This window comes from Desmodus rotundus, chromosome 12 (genome assembly GCF_022682495.2).
Source record: "Desmodus rotundus isolate HL8 chromosome 12, HLdesRot8A.1, whole genome shotgun sequence".
NCBI lineage: Eukaryota > Metazoa > Chordata > Mammalia > Chiroptera > Phyllostomidae > Desmodus > Desmodus rotundus.
This window is the reverse complement of record NC_071398.1, coordinates 48,300,745-48,317,234: the sequence shown is the minus strand read 5'-3', so window position 1 is coordinate 48,317,234 and position 16,490 is coordinate 48,300,745. Positions and strand designations below refer to the sequence as shown.

The 16,490-nt window shown below is 40.1% G+C and overlaps 1 protein-coding gene across 1 annotated transcript; it reads left to right on the top strand.

The window, feature by feature from the left end:
- Positions 1-1,921: 1,921 nt before the first annotated feature.
- Positions 1,922-4,789, top strand: LOC123478519 (vomeronasal type-1 receptor 2). The gene is made up of 2 exons (XM_045186465.2): positions 1,922-1,977; positions 3,104-4,789. Exon 2 carries the CDS (start codon positions 3,716-3,718, stop codon positions 4,658-4,660), a length of 945 nt encoding a protein of 314 aa, XP_045042400.2. The 5' UTR covers positions 1,922-1,977; positions 3,104-3,715; the 3' UTR covers positions 4,661-4,789.
- Positions 4,790-16,490: the final 11,701 nt, after the last annotated feature.

The following is a 16,490-nucleotide window of genomic DNA, read 5'->3' as shown; positions in this document are numbered from 1 at the left end:
TTTAATAGGCTTTAGTGTGCAATTATTTTCTTCATGGGTCCTATCTTTGGTGTGGTTTTAATATCTGAACAGTTATCACAGAACCGAAGGTCATCTACATTTTCTCCTATGTTAGCTTCTAGGAGTGTTCTCATTTTATCTTCTGCACTGCAGTCTGTGATCCACTTTCAGCTCAGTTTTGTGAAGGCTGTGAGGTCTGCATCTAGATTTTGTTTATCCTGGCATGTACACGTCCACGTGTTCCAGCACCATTTGATGTGAAGCCTACACATTCTCCATTGACTTGCCTTTGCTCCTTTGTGAAAGAGCCATTGACTGTATTTGTGTGAGACTATTGCTGGGCTCTCTGTTCTTTTTCAATGACCTATTTGTCTATATTCTTTACCAGTATTCTTTACGACAGAGGTCTTAATTTGCTTAGATTTATATTGTCTCGAAGTTGGGTAATGTCAGACTTGACTTTTTTCCCCCTAATTTAATAGTAATTTAACAGTAGTATTCTAGGGTTTTGATTGGGAATTAATCAAATCTACAGATCAATTAAGGGAGCCCTAACAGCTTCATGATACTAGGTCTCCCTATCTAAGTAAATGGCTATAGGCTGCCCTTGATCATAAGGTAATAGTTTATGGGTGGCAATATTTGCAAATATTACATCATATGGTTTCTGATACTAGGCATACTTGAGATTTGTGAAACATTAGTAGTAATCTTTTTTAAGATTTTAGAAAATTATTAGATAGTGTTATTTTTTGATACATTTGAATGGCCTAAGTAGCAGTGATTTATTTGCTGTTTAAGAGTAGGAGATGCTGCCCTGGCTGGTGTGGCTCAGTGGATTGAGTGATGGCCTGAGAACCAAAGGGTCATCAGTTTGACTCCCAGTCAGGGCACGTGCCTGGATTGTGGGCCAGGTCCCCAGTAGGGGCGTGTGAGAGGAGACCACACATTGATGTTTCTCTCCATCTCTTTCTCCCCCCTTCCCCTCTCTCTACAAATAAATAAATGAAATCTTAAAAACGTATTTAAACAAAAAAAGGAGTAGTTGATTGGAACATCATCCTGTAAACCTGAAAGTTCAGTTTCAATATCCAGTCAGGGCACATACCCAGATTGCATGTTGGGTCCCAGTTGGGGTCCAGTTGGAGTCCTTATGAGAGGAAACCAATCAATGTCTACCTCTCTCTCTCTCTCTCTCCTTCCCGTCCCCTCCCTTTTAAAAAAGGAGAGTAGTAGATGCCATTGATAATCGTATTACCAAGTGCTGTTTTGATGAAGAATATGGAAGTTGCTCAGCTCAGAAGTTGTACCTGTTTTTGGGGAATATTGATAAAATATATATTCCCAGAGATAGCCATATCAAACAGTCTATCAAATTAAGTGCACTGAGTTACACAAAGCTTACATGGATTCTAAAATATGGTCTCATTTTTTAAAAATTTCACTCTTCTTTCTTTAGAAATCCAGCTTAGGTCCTTGAATCCTTCCATCTCTCTGCTCATAACCTTCCTTGTTTTCTAGTTCTTAGTCCAGACATCAATAGACAAATATTTGGAGGAATCGTGAACTTTTTAGGGAAGCACAGAGTCCAGTGGTACAGAGTCACTCACTGCCATCCCCTGCCCTGTCAGATCTGAACATTTCCTGCTTCTGCTGCTGGGGACCCTGTCTGCCTCCAGGGGGCATAGAAAAGAAGTTGCTCCCACACAGGAGTCCTGACTCTCTGCAGAGCCTCGCTAGACACTTGTAATTGTTTCTGGGAATTGGGAACTGGCAGAAAGTTTTTAGAAGTAGTCTCAACTGGCCCCTTGTGCAGTGTCACCGGAGATACAACTGAAGTGGTAATTGCATTTCCGTGGGGAGGTGAGATCACAGAGTCATGGAGCCTTATCTCAGCCTGAGCTGTCTCCCCCCACACAAACTGGATGTCCTGACTGTCACCCTGAGCTGCCCAGGCTGGTGGCAGAGAAGACTGGGGTGAGTAGTTTCTGTGTCAATCTGAGCAATGCCAGCAATTCTGTGGAGCAATACCATCCATAAGGGAAGGAGCTGTGTTGGAATCTGTGTCTGCGTTGGCCTTCACGTCTGGAAAAGGGTTTTTTCTGTGGGTAGAAATTGGTCGAGCATCAGAGCTACACAGGAAGGAGCCATAATTCCTAAGGCATAGGCTGAGCTGATAGAGAGAGACTGGAGGCTGGACACCCTGCGCCCATCTCTAACTGCCCCCAGTGTTCTTTAATGTTCCCTCCTTAATGGCAATTTTTAGAGGTTGTCCCACGAAGTAATGAATTCTGATTTTTATGACCATTAAAACTATAATTCAGAAATTAGTGTGCTTTATCAAATCACAGAGAAATTTATATGATTAGTATAGTTGTCTCAAGTTCTGTTCAGGTGTTAGTAAATTTGATGTACATAATTGCAAAATTTATACCTCAATGTAAATAATGTGAGTGTCATTTGCTGAATTATATTAATTTTTGTCTTATTTAGGCTTGATATGTCTAATAGATTTAGTAATTATGTCTCTCCTGAATGTATTATACTTACAATCCATTGATCGAGGTGGGACAAATTTTTTCTTTTTTGTGATGTTTGGAAGAAAGACTTTCAGGAAAAGGTAACTTCACATGTGAAGAATTTGGATAGCAGACTAAGAGCTTCAGCGGTTTTTAGGCTCAAATGTGTCTTCTGATATTTTGTCTGGTTTTCAATATACTAACATCATATTCAGGCTCACCCTCTTGTTTCTTCTCTTTCTACTGATTTGACGCCCAAGATATTAGGCCTTGAAATACCAAAGTGCATACTTGTTTAGACTTTTTTTTATTGCTCAATTAACATATTACTTAGTTTCAATTGTTCTTTCAAAATAATAAGCAAATAATTGCGTACTCTCTACACAATAATCGGTCCTACCTTTATTTTACACCTCTTATTTAAATTACAAATCCCCCATTTTAGGGCAAAGTGAAATTTATACAATAATTTCTGTAGTGGGTGCCGTGTGATTATTTCTGGGACTCTGCTAACATGGGTCCACATCAGGAAACCCAATTTGTTCATAAAAATATTGGGTGCATCTACTTTTTTTTTTTTTTAGATTCCCGAGAGAGGAAGGGGAGAGAGAGAGAAAGACATCGATGTGGAGAAACATTGATAAGTTGCCTCCCTCACACACCCGGACCAGGGACTGCACTGGCAACCTAGGTATGTGCCCTGATCGGGACTCAAACCCACAACCTTTCAGTTTACGGGATGGCACTCCGACCAACTGAGCCACACTGGCCAGGGCTGCATCTACATTTTATTAAGACTGTGTCTTTTTCATTCACAAGTGATACTGAGCAACAGAATAAATACTTTAACAGAAATGAAAAAAGGACATCATCAAACGTGAAATGAATCTCAAATATGGCAATGTATGCAAGTATCTGGACTTTTTCAAACACAAAATCGGTTAGCTAGGAGAGCATAGCACACTGGTAAACACTGATGTTACTGCAATCAGGCTACCTAGGTTCAACTCCTGACTATTCCAATATTTAAATGAGTCATATAACCTCTTTTTAGTCAAATTCTCCTTGTCTGGAAAAGGAGAATACTATTAGGTCTTAACTCAAACTCTTGTAGATATACAGTTAGCCTACAGTCTTGTTTTTATGCAGAATACTCTCTTTATGAATGTGAACACTGAACCCTGGGAAATAAAAGAATGGCCTCGCTGGATTTGAAATATGCAATGATCTTCCTGTTTCAGATGCTCATTGGAATCCTGGGGAATTTGTCACTCTTATATCATCACATGTCCCTTTACCTCAGTGGATACAGGTCAAAGACCACAGATTTGATTCTCAGGCACCTGAGTTTAACCAACTCCTTAGTCATTCTCTCAAGAGGAATTCCAGAGACAATGGCAGCGTTAGGGTGGACACATATTCTCAGTGATTTTGGTTGCAAACTTGTTTTTTATGTTCACAGACTAGCCAGGGGTATGACCATGGGCAACACCTGCCTCCTGAGTATCTTCCAGGCCATCACCATCAGCCCCATGAACTCCAGGTGGGCAGAGCTTAAAGCAAAAGCTGCCAAATACATTGGCCCCTCCAATATGCTCTGCTGGATCCTGAACATATTGCTACCAATTAGGGTTCCTGAGGACGTAACTGACAAGTGTAACAACAAAAGCCTCTCAAAAACTCTGGACTTCGGATACTGTGTTTTTGAACTTCATGCAAAAGACACAGACTCACTATATATAATATTGACATCCACTCATGATATTTTGTGTTTAGGACTCACAGCTTGGGCCAGTGGGACCATGGTTTCCATTCTGTGCAGACACAAGCAGCGGGTCCAACACATTCATGGGACCAAAGTGTCCCCCAGATCCTCCCCTGAGGTCAGAGCTGCCCAGAGCATCCTTGTCCTGGTGACCACTTTTGTATTTTTTTATGCCTTCTCTTTCATTGTTCACATTTATTTTGCTCTCTCTCATAAGACCACTTGGTGGCTGATGAATATCTCTGCCCTAATCAATGCATGTTTCCCAACTGTCAGCCCCTTTGTCCTCTTGAGTTGTGACCGGCGTGTGTCCAGATTCTTCCTTGTGTGCACTCAGAGATGTAAACAATTGCCGCATCCCTTCAGAATAGCATAAGCTGTCTGCTTGTCACTGTGTCCAGTCACGTATGTACTCTTCATGCAAGGAGGCTCGAGCAAAATTGGAGCCAGTCTCATTGCCTATGGAGTTTTGAATAAGACAGAGATTCTGCTGCAAAAATAAATAGTGAATAATAATAAAAGAAATCTTGTTTTATTACATTCTAGTAATTATTATGTAAGCACTTGTGATTATATTTTAATAGTGGTTGTAGTCAAGTTCAGAGTCCAATGAACAATAAAACAGTCCTGAAATAATATAGAGCTATGGGAAATGGCTTTCAGTGCGTAATCTTTAGTGCAACACATCAATGTCCCCAAGATTTACTGGCCATGTGGTAGTAAGAGCAGTGCCTTGAGAAGGAGCTTCATGTGGGCTGTGTCTCCAAGAATCTCAGGGTAGAGGCTTCAGTGTCCCTCGGTTTTCATGCAAGTGGTTTAGTTGAAGCCGGAGGGAAAATTAGGTGTTAGTTATTAGGGACAATGACAGCCAAGTGTGAATATGGCGCCTTACGTTCTTAGAGAAGTAATGGTTGTTCAAAATGAGAAAATGGGTATCAGGAAAGATGATTATGTTAACATATTGTCCATTAAACATGGGATAATGAAATTTAGGAGACAAAAAAATGATTATTGAAAATACCCTCTGGCCCTGGCCGGGGAGTTCAGTTGGTTAGAGCACCGCCCCAATACACCAGGGCTGTGGGTTTGATCCCCAGTTGGGGCACGTGCAAGAATCAACCAATGAATGCATAGAAAAGTGGAACAACAAATTGATGTTTCTCTTTCTCTCTCTAAAATCAATAAATAAAATTAAAAAAAGAAGAAGATACCTGCCTAGATAAAGTAGTTCCACATAATAAATCTACAAAAATGTTTCTGAAGCTTTATGAAGAAATACTATACTAAATGGACATGGCAGGGCATTTAAATAAAAGGAGATTGACATATATTCTTAGTTGGAAAGAGCATAAACATTCAATTCTGACAAAAGATGTGATTCAATTAAACCCAATCATATCTCAATAGATTTTTAGAATATTAAAGTGCAGTGGAAAAATCAGCAGAGCAGCTTTGCTGTGTCATAGATTATGGATTGTTTTGTTTCCATTCTCATTTTTCTAAAAATGTGTGATTTGTATTTTGATTTGTTAACCTATTGATTATTTTAGTAGAATGTTGTTCAGCCTTCAAGTTTGTGTCTTTTTTAGATTTTGTAAATCATTTATAGTTTTATACCATTGTGACTGGAGAAAATGTTTGACATTATTTCAGTCTTCTCAAATTTATTGACACTTTTCCATGGCCCAACATGTGGTCTATGCTGAAAAGTGTTCTTTGTACACTTGAAAAGAATGTGTATTCTGCTGTTTTTATTTTTGGTGAAATGATCTGTAAATATCTATTAAGTCCAGCTGCTCAAATGGCCCTACTGTGGCTTACATCCCAAATGCCCCATGTTCTAAGTTTGCTCAAACTATGGCCCCCACAACCCTATCAGCACAGCCGAGGCAGCCCAGGCACAGCTTGCCCACAAAGCTCCCCATGTCTCATACCCACTCCAGATGCAGTTTCAAGAAGCCTTACAAGGTGGCCCCACTGCAGCTTGCCCTTGGGATGCCCCATGGCCCATGCCCATTCCAGTACCAGCTGGCCTGCCTAAGACAACTGGCACACAAAATCAGCAAAGAGGAAGCTCCCACACAAGGCCACTCTTTCGTGGTGGAGTGGTTGCTGTTTTGCCTAATTCATGAACATGAACTTGTAGGGACAGCCAGAATGAGGAGACAGAGGAATATGTTCCTAACGAAAGAACAGGACAAAGTTCCAGGAAAGGAACTGTGTGTGATGGAGACAAGCGATCTACTAGATAATGCAGTTCCAAATCCTGGTTATAAAAATGCTGAACAAACAGGGGAGAAGAATAGATAAACTCAGTGATAAATTGAACAAGAATTTATAAATTTAGACCTGGCTGGTATGACTCAGTGGATTAAACACTGGCCTGCAAACCAAAGGGTCACCAGTTTGATTCTCAGTCAGGGCACATGCCTGGGTTGGGGGCCAAGTCCCCAATAGGGGGCATGTGAGAGGCAACCATAGTGATGTTTTTCTCCCTTCTTCTCTGTCTAAAAATAAATAAAATCTTTATAATTTTTTTTTAATTTATAAATTTAAAAGGAACAGCATGTGGGACGTACCTTCAAGAATTTCAAAGTAGAGGCTTCACTGTCCCTGTGTTGCAATGCAAGTGGCCTGAGGTGAAGCTGGAGGGAAAATTAGCTGTTAGTTACTATGGACAGTGAGAGTCAAGTTGTGAATATTGCGCCTTACATCCTTGGAGAAATGCCAGTTGTTCAAAATAAGGAAATGTGTATTAAGATGAGCGTATTAAAAAATCCTGTCCATTAAACATAGAATAGCAAACTTCAGGGGATAAAAGAGAACACGGGACAATATGTTAGCTGATATATAAAGATAATATAGGTGGAAGCAAACATTCAAGGGACATTTTATGTCTGTGATAAAAATGAATTGATTTTCATGACCTTTAGAAGGTAGATTGCTCTGGACTAGGACTTGGTGCCAATTGGCTGGTGGATAAGAGACAGATTTAAGGGGGGATTCCTGAACTTTGAATGTGAGGAGACAGGCTTATGGAGAAAGTTTTATCAAGCTGAGATTAGTAGAAAACTAGAAATTAGTAGAAAACTAGATCCAAAGACATGAATCTATTCAATGTTTTGTTAATGAGTTTTACTGCTTTTGAAATCACCAACAGGGCAAAATGGACATATTGAAAAGAAAAAGGTAGTATTTCTTTTTAAAAAGGTAGCGTTAACTCAAACATGGAAATAAGTTAGTGTAACTATCTATCACTAAATTATAAGTGGTTGCAATTTTAATGTAAATTTTTATTTTGAAATAAAATTAAATGTGCAGGAGTGTAGCAAAGGTGATGTAGAAAGTTTATGTAGTCTTCTCACCTGTTTTCCCTGTGGTTAATGGTTTACATTCCTACAACACATCTCAGAAGACAGACATCAACATGGATATCATACTGGAAATTAAACTGTAAACTTTATTTGCATTTCGCCAGTTTTCACACTAATGTTTTTTTTCCCTCCTCTTCCAGGATTCTGCCCAGGATACTACATTTTAATTTGTCAATGTGTCTCTCAAGACACGTCTTTCTTTTTCTCTGAGTCCGTTTCTCAGTGTTTTGCAGTTTTGCATGAACTTGATGTGTGTGAGAAGCACCAGTCACATACTTTTCAGAATATCTCTAAACTTCCGTTTGTCTGGCGTTTTTCTCTGATTATTCAAGATTTATAGGCTTTTAGGAAAACATCTCACGTCCTCATGTCAGTTGTATCAGGGGACCATGCAGATAGCATCACTCATCGCTGGTGATGTTAACCTTGACCACTTGGTTACCAAGTGTTGGTCTTGGTTCCAGGTCCTCCACTGTGAAATTACTGGGTGTCCATTTTCGTTCTTCATTGATTGTAAGGGAGTTGATCAGTTTAGCTCAGACATAAGTTGTAGGAGCAGCTGAATTAATCTCCGGCTCCTGGAAAGAGGAATTCTGTGTATACCACTGGGCATTCTTCTTCAAGAAAGATTTGTCTTTGTCTATGAGGGATTTTTTGGTTGTTTTTCTTGTTCATTTGTTGCTTTCGGTTTTTTACATCCCACATATGAGTGAAATCATGTGCTTCCGTCTGACTAATTTCACTTAGCATGATATTTGCAAGGTCTACCCATGTCTCAAATGGTGGCATTCCATCTTCTCTTATGGCGGAGTGATATTCTGTTACATATATGTACCACATCATGACTGTGGGTGGTAGGCACGCAATGCAATAAACAATCATTTGTCATAGAAATGCGCACTTGAAACCTCTATAATCTGATGAACCAATGCCACCCCAGGAAATACAATAAAAATTAAATAACAATCTCATAAAAAAGATATGTCTTTTCTCCTTCATATATTTGTTCGATTTTTATTCATGTCCTTGAAATAGAAGGTACACTGAGGAAACTAATATTCCCCTTTGCCCTGTTGCATTCACTTTGTGGGGTAACAATCTCTAAGGGGGACAATACAAGCGGTATTTAATGTGCCCATGTCATATATCTACATTACCCTCAACCCACACACTGAGTTCTGCTGAGGGGCAAGTACCTGTAAGAAGTTCTTGTCCTCCTCACTAATCCAAAGTGGCTGTCAGCGCGGGGATCATTGTGTCAGGACTGAGTGCAGGTATGGAATCCAGCAAGTTCCTATTGAACCAGCTCATGCTGCCTGTATTATCTGGTCCTAGCAGATATTTATGGCTCAGCCCTCCACCTGAGAATTTGGGGGTTTGCTCTATACCAGTGAAACCGGAAAAGACACCAGCATTCGGGCTGCCTGTCACTACCAAACCCAATAAGCAATGACAGCGATTGAATCTTTATGGGTACTTTATTCAGATGGCCGGCGATCTAAGAAGGTGGTGGGTTCATACCCTAACAGACCATCTTCCCCTCTCTTTCCAGGCCAGACTTTTTATAATGGAATAAACAAGGTGTGGTGAGGGCTTTGAGATTCAGGGAGATTTGGTGAAAGAAGCTGCAACATTCCTGTCTTGGGCAGCTAGCTGTTCCCAGGGGCGGGTGGTCATCAGTCTCCCCCTGGAACACAAAGGCTAAGATGCCTCCAGTTGTCCCCAGGCGGTAATCTTTAGCAGTGCCCCAGGAGGTCAGCTGTTCTCCCAGGAGCCTAGACAGGCTTTATCTGTAGTTTCTGAAACAAAAGCTTTAACATATACATTACTTGCTAGGCTTATAACTTTTTACCTTAAACTAAAATTTTCCAACTCTTGAGTCCCCTATCACCAGGGGTCCTCAAATGTTTGTGTTTTTGTTACATTGTAAAGATTATTGCAAATCTCTGGTACCTCATTCCAGATGGAAACTAAAATTTAGATCTAAAGAGTAAATGATTGCAAAGTATACAATTAATTGTTGGATTGACAAGCTGTGGTATAGCTCTACAGTGAAATACCACCCAGTGATAAAAAGAAATAAACTATTCATATACACAGCAGCATGATTTATTATCAAAGGCATTATGCTGAGTGAAAGAAACCGGTATCAGAATGTCATATAATGGATGATCCCATGTATACAATATACTCGTATTCTGAAAAATGCAAAGATAGGACTCAAATTAGATCAGAAAGTCCAGCCAGCCATGAGTGTGGGGCAGACAGGACTTCAAAAAGGCACCAGTGACTTCGGCACCAGAAAAATCTTTGCAGTGACAAATAATCTCTATAGTCGATTTTGAGCAGAACTTCTAAAGAGGATAAAAACAACATCCAAACAGCAACTACTGCTAATTAAACCAATGCCATGGGGCTTCTTGAACGCTATTTAAGACCTATGTGTAGGAGCTCTCTCTCCAGTGTCGTCTGTCTCAGTCCCATGGATAAGGTTCCCCACATTCTCCTTCCTGGAAAATCCTGGTGTTGCAGTTACTCCACACGACTTGGCAGCAGGTGGACTTTGTGCCTCTTTCCCTTTCCAGGGGCGTCCAACCTGCGGCCCACAGGCTGCATGCGGCCCAGGACGGCTATGAATGAGGCACAACACAAAATTGTAAATTTACTTAAAACACTATGAAATGTTTTTGTGATTACATGTTGTGATGTATTTAATGTGTGGCCCAGAGACGCCAAAAGGTTGGACACCCCTGCAACATTCAGGGAAGGTCTGACACCACATTCCCAACAACACCCAAGTCGGGCTTCCTCCACTTTCATGAAATGAGATGTGATAGCCCCCCAAGAAGATGGCATCCAAGTATTACATGGACTAGGCAGAGGGACGTGAAAATCTCTCCCTCCTGATAATTCAGTCCAAATACAGTCAAAGGAAGATCAGGTGAAAAAGTAGATGTAGATTTCAGTCTTTCCAGAGATGAGAGGCATTCACCAAGGAGTGCACTTCCTGCCTTCCCTTGTTAATGCAAAGAGCAAACTGTCCTGCGCCTGAAATAGCTGGATCTTGCTGTGGACAATTTACAAGCTCATCTCATCTATTAACTTTTTAACCAAAAGGAAATCAGCAATGAAAATGGTTTCTGGCCAACATATCTCACAGAAATGGATGAATGTCTTATATCCTTTCAACATTTTAAAAACAAGCAAAAAACATTTACAGAAATCAGAGAAAATAAAGGGCACTTTTAAATACCCTTCAAATAGCTTCGAAATTTGTTGTACTTGCCCAACTTGCATTATCCATTCCAAACCCCTCTCTTGGTTGAAGTAAGAGATGGAGCAGAACATTCTTTTTTGACAGTGATTTATTCCCTTCATTTCAGTTTTTACTTTATTTTTATCGTTGACATTATTACAGATGTCCCCATTTTCCCCCTTTGTTCCCCTCCACCCAGCCCCTACCACATCCTTCCCTCTGGCCATCACCACACTGTTGTGTCTACGGGACATGCATATATATTCTTAGGCTAATCCCTTCACCTTCTTTCATCCACTCCTTCCTCCCCCTCCCCTCTGACGGCTGCCAATAACATTTTAAAGGCTATCCCAGAGGTTGTCAGATTTGAGATAATTCGTATCTCATATATTATTTGTATATGATAAAATTTCTTTCTCATAAATATTGATTCTGTATTTAAAAGACAGCATAAGACTTCCAGATTACTACAACAAAATTATTTTTTAGATCCTTAATAAAAAATTCTGTTTGAATGAATGCCTGGTTTCAATTCTTTCGAGCATATAGTAGAAGAGAAATTGCTGGGTCACATGGTAATTATATTTAGTTTTCTTGAGGACAAGCAACAGTGTCTTTCACACCAGTTGCAGCACAAGAGTTAAAATTCCTTCACAGTTTCACCATTGCCTGTTACCCTTATGGGTGGTAAGTGGTGTCTCATTGAGGTTTTGATTTGCATTTCTCCGATGGTTAGTGATGTTAAAATATTTGTATGTCCTTGTTGACCATTTGTGTATCTTCTATGGAGAAATTTCTGTTCAAGTCCTATGACCATTTTTTAATTGGGTTTGTTGTTTGCTGTGGAATTTTAAGTATTCTTCATATATCCTGGCTATTAACTCCTTATGAGGTACATAATTAGTAAATACTTTCTCCTGTTCTTTAGGTTGCCTCTTTACATCTTTTAATAATGTACTATGGTGCAGAAAATCTTAAATTTACATTTTCTTTTGTTGCTGGTGGTTTTAAAATAATCTCCAAGAGATAATTGCTAAACCCAGTGTTATGTAGCTTTTCCACTGTTTTCTTGTAAGGGTTTTATTGCTTTAATTTTTACATTTTAGTCTCTGATTCATCTAGGATGGGTTTTTGTGTCTAGTGTAAAGTAAGGGTCCAATTTTCCTGCATGTGGATATCTAGTTTTCCCAGCGCCATTTGTTGAAAAGACCATCTAGGCACTTTTGTCAAAAATATTATGGTCTGCCTGTCATTTTTGGCCAAGACTGTACTGTTTTGATTATTCTTAACTTTCTAGTAAATTTTCATATCAGAAACTTGAAGTCCTCCAACTTTGTTGTTTTTTAAGATTGTTTTGGTTATTCGGGGTCCCCAGAGATTCCATATTCATTAGTTTTAACACAAGTTTATTATTTCTGCAGAGAAAGTCCAATCAATTATTTTATTTTGAAATTGGTTTGTCTTTTGGTTTTGAGTTAAAAGAGTTTTTTATACTTTTTAGACATCAGATATTTTCTCACACTAGGTAGGCTGTCTTTTCACTTCCTTGACAGTGTCCTTTGATGTATAAATTATTTTAATTTGATGAAGTCCAATTAATTTTTTTATTTTTAAAGTATATTTTATTGATTATGCTGTTACAGTTGTCCTAATTTCCCCCCCTCTGCCTCCTTTGGCCTGGTTGCCCCCTTCCCTCCAGTGATTCTCCCCCTTAGTTCACGTCCATGGGTTGTGCATGTAAGTTCTTTGGCTTCTCCCTTGCCTCTTCTGTTCTTAACATCCCTCTGTCTATTCTCTACCTACCCAATTATGCTTCTAAATCCCTGTGCCTTTTCCCCCATTCCCCCTCTTCCCCCTCCCAGCTGATAACCCTCCACGTGATCTCCTTATCTATGATTCTATTCCTGTTCTAGTTGCTTGCTTAGTCTGTTTTTGTTTTTTAGATTTAGTTGTTGATGGTTGTGAGTTTGTTGTCATTTTAATGTTCATTGTTTTATGGTGTTCATTGTTTTATTAAAATGTTCATTATTTTAATGTTTGTTGTTCATCTTCTTCTTTTTCCTAAATAAGTCCCTTTAACATTTCATATAATAAGGACATATAATAATGAACTCCTTTAACTTTACCTTGTCTCAGAAGCACTTTATCTGTCCTTCAATTCTAAATGATAGCTTTGCTGGTTAGAATAACCTTGGTTGTAGGTCCTTACTTTGATGAAGTCCAATTTGTTTTTCACTTTGTGCCACACATGTCACATCTTCAAGAATCATGTGTATCCCTGCCAGAATGTCTCTCATTGATAAATCAACAAACAACAAATGCTGGTGAGGATGTGGAGAAAAGGGAACCCTAGTGCACTGTTGGTGGGAATGCAGGCTGGTGCAGCCACTGTGGAAACAGTATGGAGTTTCCTCAAAAAATTAAGAGTGGAACTGCCTTATAACCCAGCAATTCCACTTCTGAGAATTTATGCAAAGAAACCTGAATTATTAATTCAAAAGAACATATGCACCCTTATGTTCATTGGGGCATTATTTACAATAGCCAAGATCTGGAAACAGCCTAAGTGCCCATCAGTAGATGAGTGGATAAAAAAGCTGTGATACGAGAACCAAGATGGCGGCGTAGGTAGACACACTGCGCCTCCTCGCACAACCAGAACTGACAGAGAATCGAACAGCAAGGGGGACCAACACCAAGGAAACAGAAAATAATCATTCATCCAGACTGGTAGGAGGGGCGGAGACGGCACTGGGGTGGAGAGGACTCGCGTGGCTGTGGCGGGACTGAGACTGGCGGAGTGTGGGACAAATGGCGCAGGCAGTCCGAGCACTAGCAGACCCTGCGGTCCCACATTTGCACAGATAAACCCAGAGGGCCGGACTCAGAGTGGCGGAGAGTGGGCAGGCAGAGTGGCGGATAGCACCTTGTGGCACCACATTCACCCACAGATAAACTGGACGAACGGCGGGCAGAGAAGCAGACCGCTGCGCAACCCAGGGCTCCAGCTCGGGGAAATAAAGCCTCAAACCTCTGATTGAAAGCGCCCCTGGGGGTTGGGGCGGCAGGAGAGACTCCCAGCCTCACAGGAGAGGTTGTTGGAGAGACCCACAGGGGCCTAGAGTGTGCACAGGCCCACTTACTCGGGAACCAGCACCAGAGGGGCCCAGTTTGATTGTGGGTAGCGGAGTGAAAGACTGAAATCCGGAGGAGAGTGAAGCGGGAGCCATTGCTCCCTCTCGGCCCCACCCCCACGTACAGCATCACAGCGCAGCGACCAGCATTACCCCGCCCCGGTGAACACCTAAGGCTCCGCCCCTTAAAGTAACAGACAAGCCAAGACAAACAAACAAAAAAAATGGCCCAAATGACAGAACACTTCAAAGCTCCTGAAAAAATACAACTAAGCGACGAAGAGATAGCCAACCTATCAGATGCACAGTTCAAAGCACTGGTTATCAATATGCTCACAGACTTGGTTGAATCTATTCGAAAAACAGATGAAAAAATGAAGCCTATGCTAAGAGAAACAAAGGAAAATGTACAGGGAACCAATAGTGATGAGAAGGAAACTGGGACTCAAATCAATGGTATGGACCAGAAGGAAGAAACAAACATCCAACCAGAAAAGAATGAAGAAACAAGAACTTGGAAAAATGAGGAGAGGCTTAGGAACCTCCAGGACACCTTGAAACGTTCCAACATCCGAATTATAGGGGTGCCAGAAGGAGAAGAGGAAGAACAAAAAATTGAAAACTTATTTGAACAAATAATGCAGAACTTCCCCAATCTGGCAAAGGAAATAGACTTCCGGGAAGTCCAGGAAGCTCAGAGAGTCCCAAAGAAGCTGGACCCAAGGAGGAACACAACAAGGCACATCATAATTACATTACCCAAGATTAAATGCAAGGACCTACGTCCAAGATTACTGTATCCAGCAAAGCTATCATTTAGAATGGAAGGGAGGATAAAGTGCTTCTCAGATAAGGTCAAGTTGAAGAGGCTCATCATCACCAAGCCCTTATTATATGAAATGTTAAAGGGAGTTACCTAAGAAAAAGAAGATCAAAAATAGGAACAGTAAAAATGACAGCAAACTCACAGTTATTAACGACCACACATAAAACAAAAACGAGAGCAAACTAGGCAAACAACTAGAACATGAGGGTTGTCAATAAGGGAGTGGGAGGGGGAGAGGGGGGTAAAGGTACAGAGAATAAGTAGCATAGATGATAGGTGGACAATAGACAGGGGGAGGGTAAAAATAGTGTAGGAAATGTAGAAGCCAAAGAACTTATAAGTATGACCCATGGACATGAACTGTGGGGGGGGGAATGTGGGAGGGAGGGGGGTGGGCAGGATGGAGTGAAGTGGGGGGGGAAATGGGACAACTGTAATAGCATAATCGATAAATATATTAAAAAAAAGCTGTGATACATTTACACAATGGAATACTATGAAGCAGTGGAAAAAGAAGGAAACCTTACTTTTTGCAACAGCATGGATGGACCTGGAGATTATCATGCTAAGTAGAATAATCCAGTCAAAGGAAGACAAATACCATATGATTTCACTTATGTGTATGTGGAATCTAATGAACCAAATGAATTAACAAGCAAAATAGAAACAGACTCATAGATGCAGAGAACAGACTGACAGCTGTCAGAGGGGAGGGGGAAGGGGACTGAGTGAAGGTGGTGAAGGGATTAAGCAAAAAAAAAAACAACAACAAAACCTCGGTGACACAGACAACAATATAGTGATTACCAGACAGAAAGGGAAAAGAGGGTAAAGGGGGATAAATTGTGATGGAAGGAGACTTGACTTGCGGTGTGAACACACAATATAATATACAGATATGTTATCGAATTGTACCTCTGACACCATATAATTAACATATGTCACCCCAGTATATTCAATAAAAAGTTCTTGCAGCACACTGGTTGGAAATTATTGCATTAAAAGAAGAAAAAAAGAATCAATGGACTGTTTTAACATTAAGTATTAATAGAGTGAAGAAACTGAAATTTTAGTTGAATGTTTCAAAGTATTAAAGAGTTACGTTATACCACTTTGTACTTTTGTTTTTATTGAGGTTTGGTAATCTAACTTTGACAGAAATACACATTTCTCCAAAATTTGTCATTTATTAACAGTTGCAGAAAGTTATATTAATATCTTTCTCCAAGATTTAGACATTGTCCATTTTTACGATCGATTTTGTACATTTTGCTTATTTGTATTATAATAAGGCAAAATTCCTATCAACAACATCTTCATAAATACACATGAGTCTTCTTTTTCTCCACAGCTACACTAATTGTGAAATCTCTTCTAGGACTCATTTCCTCAGGTTGTAGACATGGGAGTCTACCTTGATTCCTTTGTCTTTCTCAAGGGCCCACAAGGACCTTCACTTAAAATGTAGTATTCTGTGTTTTAACTATATTGATGTTCAGTTGATTTTTTTCAAGTTGTGTTCCCCAACTTTCCTCCCAGTTCCTTTAAAAACTTCTTAACATAGATTCACAGCTTGTCCATTGAAATAATGAAAAAGGAACCACGGAAGCATGTTA